We start from the raw sequence: 18,997 nt of genomic DNA on the forward strand, positions 1-18,997 counted from the left end.
ATCAGGTGGGCCATTTCCAGCACAAATCCAGGTTTTCTGACCCTCCACCCCCCACACACAAATTCACTCTCCTGCTGGTGCTAGCCCATCCAAAGTGACAACTCTTTACATAATCAAGTCGGGCTATTTCCTGCATAAATCCAGGTTTTCTCACATCCCCCCCACCCCCATACACACACAAACTCACTCTCCTGCTGGTAATAGCTCATCTAAACTGACCACTCTCCAAGTTTAACTCCAAGTTAAACCAGAACATCTGGGGGGGGGTAGGAAAAAACAAGAGGAAACAGGCTACCTTGCATAATGACTTAGCCACTCCCAGTCTCTATTTAAGCCTAAATTAATAGTATCCAATTTGTAAATGAATTCCAATTCAGCAGTTTCTCGCTGGAGTCTGGATTTGAAGTTTTTTTGTTTTAAGATAGCGACCTTCATGTCTGTGATTGCGTGACCAGAGAGATTGAAGTGTTCTCCGACTGGTTTATGAATGTTATAATTCTTGACATCTGATTTGTGTCCATTTATTCTTTTACGTAGAGACTGTCCAGTTTGACCAATGTACATGGCAGAGGGGCATTGCTGGCACATGATGGCATATATCACATTGGTGGATGTGCAGGTGAACGAGCCTCTGATAGTGTGGCTGATGTTATTAGGCCCTGTGATGGTGTCCCCTGAATAGATATGTGGGCACAATTGGCAACGGGCTTTGTTGCAAGGATAAGTTCCTGGGTTAGTGGTTCTGTTGTGTGGTATGTGGTTGTTGGTGAGTATTTGCTTCAGGTTGCGGGGCTGTCTGTAGGCAAGGACTGGCCTGTCTCCCAAGACTTGTGAGAGTGTTGGGTCATCCTTTAGGATAGGTTGTAGATCCTTAATAATGCGTTGGGGGGGTTTTAGTTGGGGGCTGAAGGTGACCGCTAGTGGCGTTCTGTTATTTTCTTTGTTAGGCCTGTCCTGTAGTAGGTAACTTCTGGGAACTCTTCTGGCTCTATCAATCTGTTTCTTTACTTCTGCAGGTGGGTATTGTAGTTGTAAGAAAGCTTGACAGAGATCTTGTAGGTGTTTGTCTCTGTCTGAGGGGTTGGAGCAAATGCGGTTGTATCGCAGAGCTTGGCTGTAGACGATGGATCGTGTGGTGTGGTCAGGGTGAAAGCTGGAGGCATGCAGGTAGGAATAGCGGTCAGTAGGTTTCCGGTATAGGGTATAGGGTGGTGTTTATGTGGCCATTGTTTATTAGCACTGTAGTGTCCAGGAAGTGGATCTCTTGTGTGGACTGGACCAGGCTGAGGTTGGTGGTGGGATGGAAATTGTTGAAATCATGGTGGAATTCCTCAAGGGCTTCTTTTCCATGGGTCCAGATGATGAAGATGTCATCAATATAGCGCAAGTAGAGTAGGGGCTTTAGGGGACGAGAGCTGAGGAAGCGTGACATTTGCAGCGATTATTCCATCACTATAACAAGGGGATTGGTTCTCAGCCCTCGACCTTCAAGATGCATAATTCCACATCGCTATCCACCCATCCCACAAACAATTCCTCCGTTTTATGGTTGGCCAGGACCATTTTCAATACCAGGTGCTCCTCTTTGGCCTGTCATCTGCCCTAATGGTCTTTTTGAAGGTCACATCAGTAATAGCTGCACAGCTCTGCAGGAAAGGTATCTTAGTATTCCCCTACCTGGATGACTGGTTGCTGAAAGGCCACTCCTTGGAACTGATGTCTCGGGAAACTTCTGAGGCCATAGACCTCTTTTTCGAATTGGCCCTGCAACTGAACGTACAAAAATCCACCTTGATCCCTCTGCAAAACTTTGAATTCATAAGGACACATTTTGATTCAGTAACAGCAAGCACCTAACTTCCTCTACACAGGTTTGTGGCTCTTTCCAATATAGCAAACACAATTCAGCTCATCCCCCAAATCACAGTCAAGAACTGTGTTCAATTACTGGGACACATGACAGCCACCACCTTCATTACAGAATATGCCAGACTTCAAATGTGCTACCTTAAAGGGTGGCTCAGAATTGTCTGTTCACCAACCAGCCACAATTTAAATATGCTTCTTTCCATACCTACCTCTGTAAAACAATCCCTCAACTGGTGGAAAGACTATCACAATGTGTGCACAAGAGTCTTATTTCCCCCAACAGTCATCATAATGACGGACACCTCTCTGCTAGGCTGGGGAGCGCATCTAGACACTTACATGATCCAGGGCAAGTGAACAACAACCTCCTGGATGCTAGACATCAAGCTCTTGGAACTCAGAGTGGTCAGATACGGCTGTCTCCAATTTCTACCGCTAATCAGGGGCAAACACACAAAGCTTATGACAGACAATATGTCATTCATGTTTTACATCAATTACCAAGGAGGGACAGGATCCCCCTCCCTTTGCACCAAGGCTGTCAGGTTTTGGAATTGGTGCACATGCAACCAGATCGCCAACACAGCAGTCTATGTCCCGGGGGTTCAGAGCATCCTGCAGATGCACTCAGCCGACACTTCTCCAAAGACCACAGTTGGGAAGTAGACCTCCACATATTTAGTCAATGAGGCTCCCCTCAGGTAGACTTGTTCATCACAGAGTCAAACAAGAAATGCAACCACTCCTGCTTGAGGGGTGGATTGAATCACCAGTCCCTAGCCAAAGTTATGCTCAAAATAAAGGAAGACAGAGCCGGAGTCATCCTAATAGTTCTGGCCCTGGCCCAAACAAACATGGTTTCATTACCTGTTACAGCTGGCTGTTTGCTGTCCAATAACTCTTCATGCAGTTCTCCATCTTCTCTTCCAGGAGGGTGGGAAGATTTTTCATCCCAAACTCATGGTGCTTCATCTCAAAGTATGGTTAGTTGATGGCTCTCACGGTTAGAGACAACCTGCTCAAGAGATGTAAAAGGAGAACTATTACACAACAAGAAACAGTCTGTTTGGTACGTGTAGTCTCAAAAATGGACACAGTTTGCCAGCTGGCGTGACTGCCGACAGATTCCACCAATGACCATATCACTTCTGGATATACTGGAATACACCCTAACTCTGAAAACCTTGGGTCTATCAGTGAGCTTCCTAAGGGTCCACCTGGCAGCTGTCATGGCTTTCCAGGTTATTCCGTCTTTGCCCACCTGACCACAACGAGATTTCTCAGAGGGCTCTATCCACCGGTCCAGCCTACTTCAGTATGGGACCTCAACCTGGTCCTTAAATGCCTCACAAGATAGCCAGAGGTTTGAAGGGCGATCTGCTTACTGCTATATTTGTTAATGAAGATGGCATTCCTGTTAGCCATCACGTCAGCACTACGGGTTGGAGAAATAGTGGCCCTGGTGGCATACTCCCCCTTCACGGGTGTACTTTAAAGACAAAGTCATACTGTGGCCCCACCCCAAATTCTTAGCTAAGGTTTTTTCTGAGTTCCATCTCAGTCAGCCCATTCACCTGCCTATCTTCCACCCCAAAGCACATCCATAGTGCCAGGAGGCACTGCTGCACACCCAGGATGTCCTGGCCTTCTATCTAGTAGACAGAACAAAGCCCTTCAGAAAGATCCACAAGTTATTTGTCTCGCTAGCAGAGGAGTCAAAAGGGTCATCAGTTTCTAGCCATAGGCTTTCTAAGTGGTTATCAGGCTGCATTAACTCTTGTCACCAGTCTTGCAATATTCAGCCACTTTCGGATATAGGCACTGATTCTACAACATCCATTGCGTCTTTTACGACCTTCCTCAAGAACATTCTGATTATCGAAATCTATAAAGCCGCTACTTGGGCATCTGTACGTTCCTTCACCGAACACTATGTGATAATTCATGACTCTACCTCTAATACTGTCTTTGGCTCAGCTGTACTTTCCTCTGTACAGGACTCGACTCCGAAGCCCCTCTGCCTTAAAGGGTACTGCTTGGTAGTCACCTAGAGTGGGACACCCATAGGGACACTACTTGACAAAGAAACGGTTACTCACCCTGCGCAGTAACTGTGGTTCTTCAAGATGTGTGTCACTATGGATGCTTCATTATCTGAGCTCCTTCCCCTCTGCTTTGGAGTTCTTTGCCATAGAGCTTCGTGGTAGAGAAGGAACTGAGGGCGGTTCGCCCACGCTGTGTTGTATAACAATGGCATAAGGCAGGAAACTGACTAACACACATGCACGGGCCAAACAGACACTGCTGTAAGAAATCTCCATTCAAAGTCACAGGAGAGCTCTAGCTCACCTAGAGTGGAGCACTTGTGGGACACACATCTTGAAGTACCACAGTTATTGCACAGGGTGAGTAACCATTTCTTTCGATTGATCCAAACTGAATTTTTTGTTTGTTTGTTGGTTCATTAACATTTTCATGGTCCTGATTTGGGATGGGAAACGTTTTCAAAATTTCAAAAAAAAAAAAAAATTCAGACTGCAAAAAACACTTCTTGCTCAGCCCTACTTGTGGCTGCAGTAGCTTCATCAATGGCCGCTTTGGCAGTAGCACATTCACAGCTGCTAATTAGTTAGGGGTCCATTCTCCCCCCCTCCATCTCTCAAAAGTTAGGTACTTCTGGCTATGGGTTTTTCAGTCCAAAGGGGTATTCCTGGGTAACTGTCGGAAAGGCCATGAATATCCTGAATTTTAGGAAAAATCAGAGGGCCATATTCTGTGCAGGTATAAATCAGCATAGCACCACTGATGCTGATTTTCACTAGCTAAGGATCTGGCTACAGAGTCAGATTTCAGCCTTAGCAATTCGTAGTAATTTTCATTTCCAAAACTATCATCTACATAACCAACTTAAAAAAAAATGAAGGTAGAAATTCAGCTTAACATTTATTATGTATTTCCCTATCAGCTTTTTCAGACTTCAAAAAAGAGCTATGATATTTGCAAAGCGCTTTGAGATCCTTGGTAGAAAGATGCTATAAAAATGTAAACTTATTATTAAATTAGCATGGAAATAATAGATTTCTGAAAGAGCCATTGTCTTAAGCCTTTTTAGGTAGAAAGAACATTTCTATGGCAAGACTAGTTATACTTTTTGTACGTACAGAAATTAATTCATTTCAATCATGAATACCATATTTTTACACAAAAAGTATTAACATCTCCTTTTGACCTTTTACTTCAAAGTAAAGTCAAATGTCATTAAAAATTTTTAGATACATAAAGTCTCTCAAATAAAATAAATTGATTATGTGATGTGTTTAAATTGTCTATTTACTATATCCTATTTTAGGGACTGATGTGTGTAATTTTATGTAGGAGAACCATTGACCTTAATGAGTAAAGCTCCAGTGCATTCTGAAACATCCAGCATTTTGGTCTATTAATCCAGATTAGCTTGATTCATTATTTTAGATCTGTACTTTGTACTCTTATGATGATCTTACTTCATTTTAATACAACATTATCTTGAACATCATCTGCAGTTATGAAATGAGATTAGCTGACTCTAAAATGAGAGTGGATTAAAAAAATGAAATGATGTACCCTAACAATAAATAATGGTGCCTCATACCATACTTTTCAAATGAGGCAACTTAGTTGTAAAAAGTGCAAGTAGACTAAAAATAATGATTCTATGATCTTTTAATGAATAAAGATTCTTTTTTGCATTTCTCTGAAGGTGTGTGTGTTTTGGAGGAAAGGGTTGGCTGTATATGCCTTTTAGGACTTGTACACACTAGCTCTCACTTCGATATAACTTAAGTCACACCGAGGTGTGGAAAAGCCACCCCTCTGAGCAATGTAAGTTACACCGCCCTAAGCAGCGTTGTGGACAGTGCCATGTCGGTGGGAGAGCTCAGGGAGGTGGCGTAATTATGCCGATGGGAGAGCTCTCCCCCATCAGCATAGAGCTACAGCAGTGCAGCTACATTGGTACAGCTGTGCTGCTGTAGCGATTGTAGTGTAGACTAGCCCTTACAGTTTGTCGAAGATCTCAGGAGGGATGGGTCTACAATAGACTGAAGTGTTTCTGTTTATCTATATACGCTAATCGTATTGGCTGTAGCAAAGCAAACTTTCCTAACTTTGACCTACTTGGGCCTCTAGAGATGGAAGGGCAACTCATTCTCCATGTCCGTTCATTCCCTGGCCTCTTTTGATACTGACAAGCATTTTACACAGTTGCAGTTGTGATGGTGGTGTTTTGTAATGTGGATGCCAGTGCACTAGGAGCTGGACTGAAGCCATCAATTCTCTTCATTCAGGTCACAAAAAGCGGTTTTAAATGTCTGGAAATATTACTTATTTCAGAACACGTGACAGTTGGCAAGTTTCAGTTCTGTTGCTGAACTTCTCGCTTCCCTTTTCACCGTTTCAGACATGCACAGTTATGATGGCCTGGCCTAAAATAATGATAATATAAGGTGTCAAAGTATGTAACTTTGCTGGATTATCAGGAAAACTGACTGTAGACAAAGGATAGTAGGCTTGATCTTGATGAGGTTTTGCTATTTACCTCAGTAAGAGTAGGATGAGGCTATAGTTGCTTTTCTTAGAAGGTTTTGGAATAATCTAACTTTTATCATGGTGCGGTTGGACATTTTGGGTGCAGTGCTACCATCTGACATATAAGAATGAAAGGGAGAGAGGGTACCAGGTGCCTCTTGTGTCACCCCCTGTGTTCAGGCAATATGACAGCTCTTTCCATAGTGCTCATGAGTGCTAGAAGGTAGACCTAATTAATATGCCAGCCCATGCATCACATTGCTCTAGGGGTGCTTGGTCTGGGAGTTGGGGGCATTTCCTGCCTCCCCAAATCATCAGCATCAAGCATTCATCAATAGATGGAGGCTATATACCTTGTATCTTTTCAAAGGATCAGCAAATTATACTCTACTCCATCACATGCTCACATTCTGCCACTGTGCATTACTCTTCATTATGATGTCCTGTCCTAGTCAGCGGGATCCCTTTAGCTCTCTCTAGGTAGTATCTCTACTTATCCTTGAAAAGGCCAGAGCAAAGATTAGTCCTTTATTTCAAAGAAATAAAATGCTGATGGTTAGAATAAAAAAAGGGGTGTGCATTTTGTTTTTTAAACTTCATGATACATGTTAATATTGTTTCTCTTCTTTTGTCATTAGAAAGCAGATGACGAGGTGGATATAGTGCTATTGGGTAACAAGTGTGATAAGGAGACAGAACGTGTAATTCCAAAGCATAACGGGGAAAAGGTAGGCATTGATCACTGGTATTTTCTCCTAGCCCTGCAGAGTATTTTGGCATTTGAATGTGAACTCTGACCTTAAAAACTAAAATGTTCCTGAGTTCCAAATATTTTGTTATAAATTGCTACAAAAGAATACTTGTTTAATATAAGAGCAGAATATGGTAAATAACTTTACTAGTTGCTGTCTTTAGAACACTAATTATTATAAAAGTTTAACTTTAAAACATTTTTATTGCATACTTTCTAGCATAACACCTGAAAACTCTTTTATTTCAGAGTTAGACTAAAAATATTTTGGAGTCTGCATTTTCAGGTTATTGTTTTTAAGTGGGATGTTAAAATACAATACTTATTTTATTTCTCAACATTTTTCTAAAACATGCTATACCCGTAATCTTCCACAACAGTATCTATGACTCTTACATTGCTGACTTCCAGGCATGATTTTCATTGCCTTGTTCGCAAGACCACCAGCAACAGAAAGTCTGGAGTTGTGTTACTCTGTTGTACCCCTTTGAGTCTATGGAATTCTTATAAAAATATCACTTCCTTAGCAATATCGCTTGGTATCAATCAGTGAGAGGAAAAACAGGCCCAGCGACTGCCAATTTGGGTAAACAGAGGTCTTCCGGGGTACATGAACTCATCCACATATGCCTAGTTTTACAACAGGCTACGTAAAAAGCACTAGCAAAGTCAGTAGAAAACTAAAATTTCATACAGACAATGACTTGTTTATACTGTTCTATATACTATACACTGAAATGTAAGTACAGTATTTGTATTCCAATTGATTTATTTTATAATTGTATGGTAAAAATGAGAAAGTAAGCAAACTTTTTCAGTAACAGTGTGCTTGTGACACTTACTGTATTTTTCTGTTTGATTTTTGTAAGCAAGTAGATTTTAAGTGAGATGAAACTTAGGAGTCTGATTTATCTTGTATAGCCCCGAAAAGGGATAGAATAGTCTGAACAGGCTGAGAGCCACTGCTATAGGTAGAGCCCTACCAAATTCGGAGCCATGAAAAACGTGTCACGGACCATGAAATCTGGTCTGCCACCATGAAATCTGGTCTTTTGTGTGCTTTTACGCTATACTATACAGATTTCATGGGGGAGACCAGCGTTCCTCAAATTGGGGGTCTTGACCTAAAAGGCAGTTGCAGGGGGGTTGCAAGATTATTTTAGAGGGGCCACGGCATTGCCACCCTTACTTCTGCACTGCCTTCAGAGCTGGTTGGCTGAAGAGTGGCAGTTGGTGGCTGGGCACCCAGCTCTAAAGGCTGTGCCCTGCCAGCAGCAGCGCAGAAGTAAGGATGGCAATACCTTACCATGCCACCCTTACTTCTGCGCTGCTGCCTTCAGAGCTGGGCAGCCAGAGAGTGGCGGCTGCTGACTGAGGGCCCAGCTCTGCAGGCAGCAGCGTAGAAGGAAGGGTGGCAATACTATACCATCTCATTCTTTCTTCTGCACTGCTGCTGGCAGTGGCTCTGCCTTCAGAGCTTGGCTCCTGGACAGCAGACTCTGCTCTCAAGTTGCCCAGCCCTGAAGGCAGCACCACCACCAGCAGAAGTAAGGGTAGCAGTACTGCAGCCCCCCCCCCCCCCCCGAAACACACACAATAACCTTGCAACCCCCCCCCCCCAACTCGTTTTTGGGTCAGGACCCCTATAATTACAACACTGTGAAATTTCAGATTTAAATAGCTGAAATCATGAAATTTACAATTTTAAAAATCCTATGACCATGACATTGACCAAAATGGACCATAAATTTGGTAGGGCCCTAGCTGTAGGCCAAGGAATCTCTCTGGCACCCCCTGCTGCTGTTTACATATATCACAGGCAGCCACTTAATATGCTGCTCTCTCTCATTGAGTATACAGCGCTGCCTACATAAGCAATCAAGTTTGTGGCCCACTATTTTGAGAGAGCAAGATTCAGGGTCTTTTCCATTGAGGACTCATGCTGTTGCATCTCTCTTCCTCCATCTGTTCACCGTTGCTTATCTTTGGCATCCTTCACAGTGGGACTGAATTCTCTTTTTATTGTTGTGGTTTTATCTTATATTTTGGGTTCTATTGTTCTTTGCACTTTTGGAAGTTGGACTGAGGAAGGTTCTAATTTATAAATAAATAGCACTCCAGCTATAATTAGCAATATGTTTATTCTGTGGCCATGGAATTTGCTGCATGTTGAATTTTGCTTCCAAATCTAGGTTTTCTGCAGTTTTTAGAGTTATTTCTAGTCCTCATCTTGTGAAAACGTGAATGGAAATGTTGTCTTCCTGACTGTGCAGACAACCTGCAGCAATAACCCTAAGAGATGTACTAGCTGTTCCATTCATATCCATCAATTTTAACAATTAATTATAAAGAAGCTGTGCCAGATCCTCAGGTAGTGTAACATGACAAAGCTCCACTGAAGTCCATGGACCTGCGCATATTTATGTTAGCTGAGGATATGGCCAGAGAGATTTGAATTTCAGCATTGTTAACCCTTTTGCTGCTGAACATTTTCTCAGACACATCCAAGTAAAGTACTTATCCCACATTACCAGATCACCTTCCATGCCTTCTTAGGTAGAGCTGATGCACAAAAATGTGGCCTTTTGACCAAAATGAGAATTTTCATAGAAAATTTTTGTTTTGTTGAATTTCTGAGGCTTTTTTTTAATGAAAAAAACCAGAACATTTTGGGTTTTCAAAAAATGAGAATGGGGGGCATTTTATTTTTCTCCTTTTTTTTTTCTTCCATTTTTTACTTTCATCTTACTTTTCTAGGGGGGAGAAAAACCAACAATGTTTTCTTTCATCAAAAAACTGAACAGATTCTGAGAAAAATTTTAACCATGAACATTTTGAGGGTTTTTAAAAAAATTGTCATGAAATATAAATAGCATTTTTTTAACCAGTTTTGTTCTTAGATGCCCAAAGCCCCAGTTGCCAATACCTGCAGCATCTCCCTAACCGTTTCTGAAGTGTGCCAACATACAAATCTGGAAGCACATGGAAAACTGAAAATGTCAGAACTGTGTACAATTTATTTAATATCAAAATTAATAATACAGGACTACTGTACTGTTTGCTTTATTTGCTTTCACATTTAGATAAACAAAACATGTATTTTTTAATTTAAATGGAGCTGCCTCAAAATTTCCATATTGATGTATTAGTGTGCCTCAGAAACCAAGATGCTTCAAAGTACACAAGTCCTTGGGTGTAGTTAAGATTGCATAATCATTTATCTTATACCCTCTGGGTGCAACTTGCTAGAAAGGGAGTGAGAATAGTGGAGCTGAGTGGGGGGTGGGGAGGGCATATAGGGAGAAGTATGCTGTACCTTTTAAAGAGCCATAGCAAATTACTCTTCTCCCATAACTGGGAGATCAGGGAGGCACATCCTGACATTGTGGCTATAACTCTCAGCATACACTGGCTTTTGCTGTTGAAAATTGTATGCATGCATAGGGTTTGTAATCAGCCTTTATCTCATTCATAAGGTGGACACTCTATCAGGCAGGTTGGGCACCTTATATGAGACAAGGTGTTTTGTTCGCATTTAACCAATTTTTTCAGATGATGAAATTCTAAAGTAATAATAATAAATAATAATGTCTCCCTGTGAACAGTATTGCAAGCTATATCTTTTAAAGTGCACAGTTCCCTCATTAATTATACACCTTGAATTTGAAGATTTTCATGGACTTTGTCTAGCCTCTACCGAGTAGTACAAGATGTTCTGTGTGTGTATTCACATATCATTTTTAAACAAAATGATCATGTAACTGGAGTCTATTATAATGCATATGCACAAGGGGGCAGTGTTAAGGTTTCACAGACTGTTAAATATGGTATTTTCTGACTTCTGAATGCTTAACCATGCAACAATATATTTCTTTCAACAAATTTTTTTTTTTAAACAAATCATTACCTCTTCACCAGCCAGTCTACTCCCTAGATTTCTCCTGTGTTTTGAAGCACTCTTTGGTTATACTAAGTGTTTCTTTTTCTAATGTGATTTCAGAGCTCTAGAGAATCCTGAGTTCCATAAGCAAGGAAATAGCTAACACTGTCCACTCACTCCAATTTAAAAAAGTGTATATTAACAAAAAGAAAATCTTAGAATACCAACTCTGCCAATGAGTGATTCAGATTAATCTATTTCATACTACACTCAGAACTGCAAGCCACAAGAATTATTCCTTTGCAGAATCCCGCAGGGAGGATCTATGGATCCTGCAAGATTCTCCTGTATGTTGGCTCTTCCGGAAGGTACCTCAAAATTCTGGACACATTATCCCATTTTATAGTAGAACAACACAATTTCATTCAGATAATTTCTTATAAAACCATGTGGTTTTGTAATTCTCTCACTTCTACTGCTCTAAAGATGACATTATGTCATATAACTTAATCTTGACAGTATCATAGAATATCAGGATTGGAAGGGACCTCAGGAGGTCATCTAGTCCAACCCGCTGCTCAAAGCAGGACCAATCCCCAATTTTTGCCCCAGATCCCTAAATGGCTCCCTCAAGGATTGAACTCACAACCCTGGGTTTAGCAGACCAATGCTCAAACCACTAAGTAGTTTATATTATAAGTAAGTTTCTTTTTTTGTGGTCATTCATTTTGACAGAAATTTTACCTTTTTAAAAAGCAAAACTAGTAACATTATCTCTCTTTCTCAAGAGTAAATAAAATCTTTCCCATAAATCAGTGGTTCCCAACCAGGGGAATGTAGAGGTTCCCAGGAGGAACATCAGCTCATCTACAGATTTGCCTAGATTTACAACAGGCTCTAGAGCCCTGCAGGGGGATGGCGATCCTGCAGAGCCCACTGCCATAATAACAGGAGCAGAATAAAAATTTAACAAACCATGTGGGAGCGAATGCGAGTGGCTATTGCGGGACGGGAGCAGAATTTAAAAAATAGTCCTTCTGCTCCATAAACAATATGAACTCCCCAGCCAGCAGCCGCCACTCATCAACTGAAGACGACAGCGCCACCAGCAGCCGCAGCGCAGAATATGGGTGGAAATACTATATGATGCCACCCTCACTTCTGCACGGGTGCTGGTGGCGGTGCTGACTTCAGAACTGGGTGCCTGGCCAGCAGCCACTGAATGACAAGATTCACAAGTGAAAAACAGGCTCAAGTATCACGCTGAAATGTAAGTACAATATTTACATTCCAATTGATTTATTTTATAATTATATGGTAAAAATGAGAAAGTAAGCAATTTTTCAGAAATAGTGTGCTTTGACACGTCTGTATTTTTATGTCTGATTTTGTAAGCAAGTCATTTTTAAGTGAGATGAAACTTGGGATACGCAAGACAGATCAGATTCTTGAAAGGTGTACAGTAGTCTGGAAAGGTTGAGAACCACTGCTCTAAATTGTTGGTTTTTTATTGTCTTCAATATCTTTATAATACATTGACCACAACTTTTTACACCAGTCCAAGCACAAAACACAGCAATTTTGCCTAATGCCAGAAAACTGTATCTTCTGGCATTTTCAAGCCTGACTTTTGAATTTTGGGGAAGGGTGAGCAGATTAGCATTTTTGCTTCCTGCACCCCAAAACATAATTTATTTTGTTTGTTTATTTTTAAAAAGAAATGGAATCTGAGTTGTAACTAGAATTGGTTGAAAAGCATACATAATTGCTTTTGACAGTTGACATTTTTTTTTTTCCAACGGAGATGCTTCCAAATGAGCTTGAGATCTGGGAGCCACTAAAGGTATGTCTACACTGCAATTAGACACCTGTAGCTTTCCAGTGCCAGATGATTTGGGCTAAGGGGCTTGGGCTTAGCGGCTGGTTAATTGTGGTGTAGACGTTCGGGCTCAGGCTGCAGCCCACACTCTGGGACCCAGCCCACACTCTGAGACCCTCCCACTTTGCAGGATCCTAGAGCCCAGTGTCCAGTTTGAGCCCGAACGTCTACACCACAGTAAAACAGCCCCTTAGCCTGAGCCCCAAGAGCCCAAGTCAGCTGGCACGGGTCAGCCACAGGTTTTTAATTGCAGCGTAGGTATACTCTGAGCCTCACAGGATTTTGTGTACGCTGTAAACTTCATTGTTTTCTGTGAGTGGGATCCTGTCCCTAAGTTCCATGCATAGAAGGGAAGTCTGCACATGGACCCCCCTTTACTGCCTGGAAGGGAGAGGGGATAGACTCTTCCACTGCACTGTCCTTGCAGAGATTCCACTTCAGTCCCCCATTGGCTCCCTACAGTGGAAGGAAATGATCCAGCCCTTTGTCATCTTCTCCAAATTTCCAATTGTATAAACCAGCAAGTCTGGGTCCTCAAAATAGCTGTGAATTCTGTCTTTTCCCCACACTAACAGTGATGGAGGACATGTGTGCGGGAAACCCACTGGAACGAAGGAGCATAAATAAATTCAGTAACCTAAAAACTGCGCTACCTTTTCCTTCTTCATTTTTTTAACCCTTTTTTTTTCTTTTCTCACATCTCCAACTCATTCCATCTATCTCCATACCCCTTTTTCCACATAAATGTTTGCTATGTAGTCTCATATTATCTGTTCCTTTTCTCTCCATGGAAAGGAGCATCTCCTTTCCTCTTACTTTGTCTTATTTCATTCCTACTTGTCCCATTCTCTATTACTCACTGCCACAAGGTAACTGGCCCCTTGAAGAGGAGTGGGGCCAGCCCCACCCGAGGCATAATTAATTAGCTACTTCCCAGCCTGAGAGGGTGGAACCTGGGGGTTAGGTAATAGTTTAACAGACACCCAGGCTTCATAAGAAGACTGAGAGAGATGTTTGGGGTGTGGAGCCATGGGGAGTGTGGAAGTCCCTGAGCCAGGGTCTGCAGGAGGCTGAGTATTCCAGGGGAACAAAGTGGTCTGTACGAGAGCAAGGAAGGATGAAAGAAATAGTCCAGCATGGGCTAAGCATATTACTCCAGGGGAGCTAGCCTGGGGACTGTGTGCTCCATACCAGAGCCAGAAAGCCCAGGGGCTGGGAACAGGGCCCATAGGAAGGGCTGAGGAGAAGCCCCTGAAGGACAGAAGGACATTTTTGTTTGTTGGGACTTTTTAGTTTTACTTTCCTAGAAGGGTTTAAGGGTGATTGTGACTTGACTGGAGGGCTGAGCCACATCTCAGGATTTACTAGTGTGCAGACAGCTGAGGAGACTCATTTCAGGGTTCGGAAACTGAGGCTGGAAGTACCTGTAGCACCATGCTTGGCCAGCAGGGGCTGCTACACTGTGACACTCGCCATCTTTCTCTCTCCAATGTTAAAATGTCTCTCTGTCCCTTTACTCCCCTTCTTGTATCTTTTTATATTCTGTTGTCCCACCATGGTTCTTCACATCTTTGTCTCATCCCTCTGAAACTCTTCCCCATAATGGTTCCTTTCTCCCTCTCCCCTTCATTGTTTCATCCTTTTCCTACCTCCAAGTGGGGTTTTTGCTTCTAGTTTGACGACCTAGAACCCTTTCCTCTTTATTACATTTTATTTCTTCTCTCCCTAAAGGACTTCCTGCTGTTGAGGTGGAAGGAACTCAGATTCTCTCTTTTTCTGCCCTCCATGGACCAACTGTCTGCAGCTCTTCTTCTATGCGCTACACCTCCCTTTGGGGAGAGGCTGCCCTGGCAACTTGAAGTAGGCACTGGCTTTGCTGCAGGTGATGGGAATGGATGGAAGCCTGCAGGGACCTTAGCACTTGTATCCTAAAACTTAGGAGCATGGTTATAGAAGAGGACTGTAAATAGTTGATGATTTTAAAGAAAAACTATAGTTCTGTAACTGGTTTATATGTTGAAGGGTTGCTCCCTGATGGAAAATGCTAATAACTTGTTTTTAAAAAAGAAAGCTACAGTCACTTGAAAAACTCCAGCTCCCTAAGCCAAGTGGGAGTGTTGGACTCCCAGACCCACAAAATTAATATTATATTTTTATCACATCACAGTTATCAAATTGGTTCCAGCATGCTAACACCCTTATGCCCACATGAGTGGAAATTGAATAGATATTAATGCATCTAGCTCCTCCTGCTGGTTTGCTTGGTTCCTCTTTTTTTCCAGTGGAGAAAAATAAGGTGCCTACAGCGGTGGCTGTTTGAAGGATCTGTGATATCCTAATGAAGAGGTACCAATTTCAGCCTCACCATCATGCAAAAACACCTATCTGGGGTAACAGAGACTTGCAAATTGGATAAAAAATGTGTAATTTGGAAAAACTGGCTGAGCTAGGGCATCATATAGATTTTCCCATTAGTCAAGGATGAGGACTTTGTCTCTTTTCTAACACTAAAGTAACAATATCTTAGCAGAGTGGCAGTACTTACAGGTAAAACATTGTTAACATACCAATTTGATCCAGACACCCTGTGACTGCCAGAGGCCCCAGAGCTACTGGGGAGCTTCGAAATTCTTCGTAAACTCCCCAGTCCCATGTCCATTATGTATGCTTTACTAACAAAAAGGAACTCCATTGGTCTGGAGTTCTTTGTAAAAGCATGGGTAGGGGATATATCACAACACTTAAAAGACCACCACTGGCAGCGCATATTACGGAATCTTAAAAATGCTTCCCTGGATTTCAGGCCATGCCTGATACAGCAAAAGATTCTATTCAGAATGTTTTGGGAGTCACAGAAGTTGTGCTTTGTCCTTCGATGTTCGTTGGTGCTGTAATAAAGAAGGAGGAACCCTGATGCATATGCTATGGTACTGTCCATCAGTCAGACAGCTATGGAAAAAGGTATGCACATGAGTGAGAATAGGGCTTGGCCTCAGCAATCAAACCTGAGCTGAAAATTATTTCCTAGGTTATGTACCTGGATTTAACTCCACCACAAAGATTTTGGTTCTTGAGGCCACAGTGATTACCAAGTACATGAATTTTAAAAAATGGAGGAGTAGGGCTATGCCCAGAATAGAGCAGTGGTATTCAGACCTGTCTGAGTTAGCAGCAAAAGAAAGAATAGGTTTTCGATGTAGAGAGCAGTTATATGAATTTGAAGAAATTTGGACCCCATTTATTGATACATTTGAATAAAGAATGTTGAGATAGCTCAAATAATTCCAGACTTCCATTCCATCTGACCTCTCTACTTTTCCCCTCTCAATGCCTGCCACTTTCCCCATACCCAGCTTCCCTTTTTCCTATTTGTGTTTTTTTTTTAATTATTATTATTATTGTTACCCCCAGCCTAACATGTTATGCTTGTGTAATATTGTCTGATTGTGTATTGTTTGGTCTTGTAGCTTTGACAAGTTGCAAAGTTGAATAATTGTTAAATTGTATTGAATAGCTTGTGAAATGTGCAATATTTGTTAACATAAAAGCTGTAAGTCATTTTACCTTTTTGTATTTTTATTGTTTTTTTTTATGAAGATTAATTAAAAAATTAATCTTAAGGGAGAAAACTGAGATTATGCAAGACACTAACTGGGTCCCCAAAATTAGGGATATACGAAGTTCAAGTGCTTCATATAACCCAGACCTGTGCAATTTACGCTCCGTGGGTCTGATCCGGTGGGATTTAGATGAGGCCCCATATCCCTATGCTGCAAATACAGATAAATATTTTTTTTTTAATTGCACAAGACATAAACATATTATCCATTAACCTCAATGTTACTCTTTTCGGTATTGTATTATCATTTAGACTGTAATGTCTGTGTTTATATTTGATCATTTATTTCTATAATCTAGAACTGGGTTCATTTTTACATCCTCATTTTCATATCTGTAGATTTTGCCAGATTTGAAACTATACTTTTTTCAATCCAAATCTTCCTTCTCTATATTTTAAAAAGTTTCATTTAAACACACTTGTTGTATACAGTCCATTCTCAATGAACAATTGGAAGAGGCCCATTACTCTTTTATCTTTTAATTTGTGTATGAAGACACATGTCAGAAAAAGCATCACTGCAAGTCCAAAAAAGTATTAGAATGTTTTAAGAGTTCCTGAAATTAGTAAATTGAAGATGTATATGCAATTATCAAATCACGTTCACTAAATTTATGAATTTATCTTTATTATTTATTATTAATTCAATCTAAGTTTACTTGTATTCAAAAGTTGCTTTATCAAATATTTTGTTTTTATAAATAGTATTGTACATATGAATATATGTCATTCCCTTGCCTTTATTTGTTTTTCAGCTTGCATGGGAATATGGTGTACCTTTTTTTGAAACCAGTGCTACAGATAACATAAATATTGAAGATGCCTTTTCAGTATTGGTCAAAGAAATAATGAACAAGGTAGGTTCCTTTTTTGGGGGAGGAGGCAATGCAATAAAACTTTTTTGGGACAAATCCTGTGGACAGAGGAAGTGCTGCAGAAGACCTTTAACACAGCAGAACCAGTTTGGTGAGCCTCTCTACAGGGGAATATATGTCACCTGTGTACCATGGAGCTGTGCTCTGTGGATGTGCCTTGTACTCTAGCACACGGAAGTTTTGGGCGTAGGGAAGTCATGGGTTGGGAAAGAGGTGGGGCTGGCGGATGTGCAGCTTTGCGGCTTCACCAGCCATAGGCACTTCTCCATAGGGGAAGGTACAGCAGCCATAGAGTTCCACTGCCCCTCCGTGACTTGGGCCAGGGGGTATAGAAGCTGTGGAAGGAGTTGGCCCTTTATGTTCAATTAGCAAATGTCTGATCCACAATTTATAACACATATGTGCAAATGATTTACATTGGTATTGCTAAATAGAGAGGAAAATGAACTCCTTTTTTGAAATTGCTAGGACTTAAAGGATTTCTGAGTTAATTAGCAGTGGATTGCTGCTGTCAGAATCAGTCTCTCAGCCCGAAGGGTGTGGCAGTGTAAAGGTACTTACTACTGCATGATGGAGTCTCCCTAGAGCAATAATTACAATACACTGAATTATTAATTAGCTAAGACAATATTTTCCATCAAGAGATTTATTTTTAGATAGCAGAATATTGCTTTAGATATTAATGGATATTCCTCTTAAATGTATTGTTATTGTCATCCATCACCAACATTAGTTATACAAAACTAGTCTTCAGTTCAGAATAGTCTTGAAATCATAATGAAGATAAATGAACAAAATTACCGACAAAGTTGAAAGTTCCAGAGTTTTGATTAAATGGCCATACAGGGTGTGGTCTGTTAATTCAGGTGGACTATATGGGTTCAAAGATTCAAAGGTGTTAACATAACCCAGTCAGTGTCCAACATTACACAGTTTCAGAAAGGTTTGAGGATTGGTATACAGAGACCTCAGCCTGCTTAGTACTGTGGTGTAAACAGCATTAAAAATCCTTTCAACCATTTATTAAAAATACAGAAAAAAAGAAGGAAAAACTGTTAAAGTATTTGAAATGTAAAGTAGTAAATAAGGCTTTCATTTTAACAACATCCCTTGTTCCCTTTCCCTTTAGCTGGAAAGAATTGTTGGACAGTCTCTTGTGTGATATTAAAGATGGTAATAATTATCCTTTGGGGAAAAGAAAAGAAGTTAGTAGAGTTGGTGCTGCTGATGTTAAAGTCTCATTTCTAGAAAACAAAACAAGACTCACACAAAAAGAGAGAGAAGAGAACAGCAAATATAAAAAAATGACACTTCTGCCTCTGGTATTAACTTTTACTTGCAACCTCGCTGCTGGAAACACATAGTGTGCCAGAATATGCAGTCTTGGCTGGCTAAGCCAGGCTCTTATCAAACAGAAGGCAAAAGGAGAGAACTTGGAAAGAAGAAAAATCAGGTGGGGAAGGAAAGGGACACATGTTGTGGGGGTGGGGGAAGAGAGAGAGAGAGAGAGAGAATCTCACATCCCAGGTGGTGCGTGGGATTCAGCTGCAGCTGGTAG

The 18,997-nt window shown here is 41.2% G+C and overlaps 1 protein-coding gene across 3 annotated transcripts in view; it reads left to right on the forward strand.

Annotated features, from left to right (window-relative positions):
• The window catches only part of LOC125632412 (ras-related protein Rab-10), a 46,306-nt gene that overhangs the window by 18,139 nt on the left and 9,170 nt on the right, over positions 1–18,997 (forward strand). Inside the window, exons 4-6 of one of the 3 annotated variants that reach the window (XR_007355295.2) lie at positions 7,074–7,163; positions 14,677–14,827; positions 17,320–17,421. Coding sequence is in view for 2 of the 3 variants with exons in the window: in XM_048840554.2 (XP_048696511.1) it covers positions 7,074–7,163; positions 14,677–14,805; positions 17,320–17,421 (321 nt within the window). In the remaining variant the exon portion in view is untranslated. The remainder of the gene's footprint in view (positions 1–7,073; positions 7,164–14,676; positions 14,828–17,319; positions 17,422–18,997) is intronic. The other 2 variants (XM_048840554.2, XM_048840555.2) reach the window with 2 other exon arrangements.

This window comes from Caretta caretta, chromosome 2 (genome assembly GCF_965140235.1).
Source record: "Caretta caretta isolate rCarCar2 chromosome 2, rCarCar1.hap1, whole genome shotgun sequence".
NCBI classification, from domain to species: domain Eukaryota; kingdom Metazoa; phylum Chordata; order Testudines; family Cheloniidae; genus Caretta; species Caretta caretta.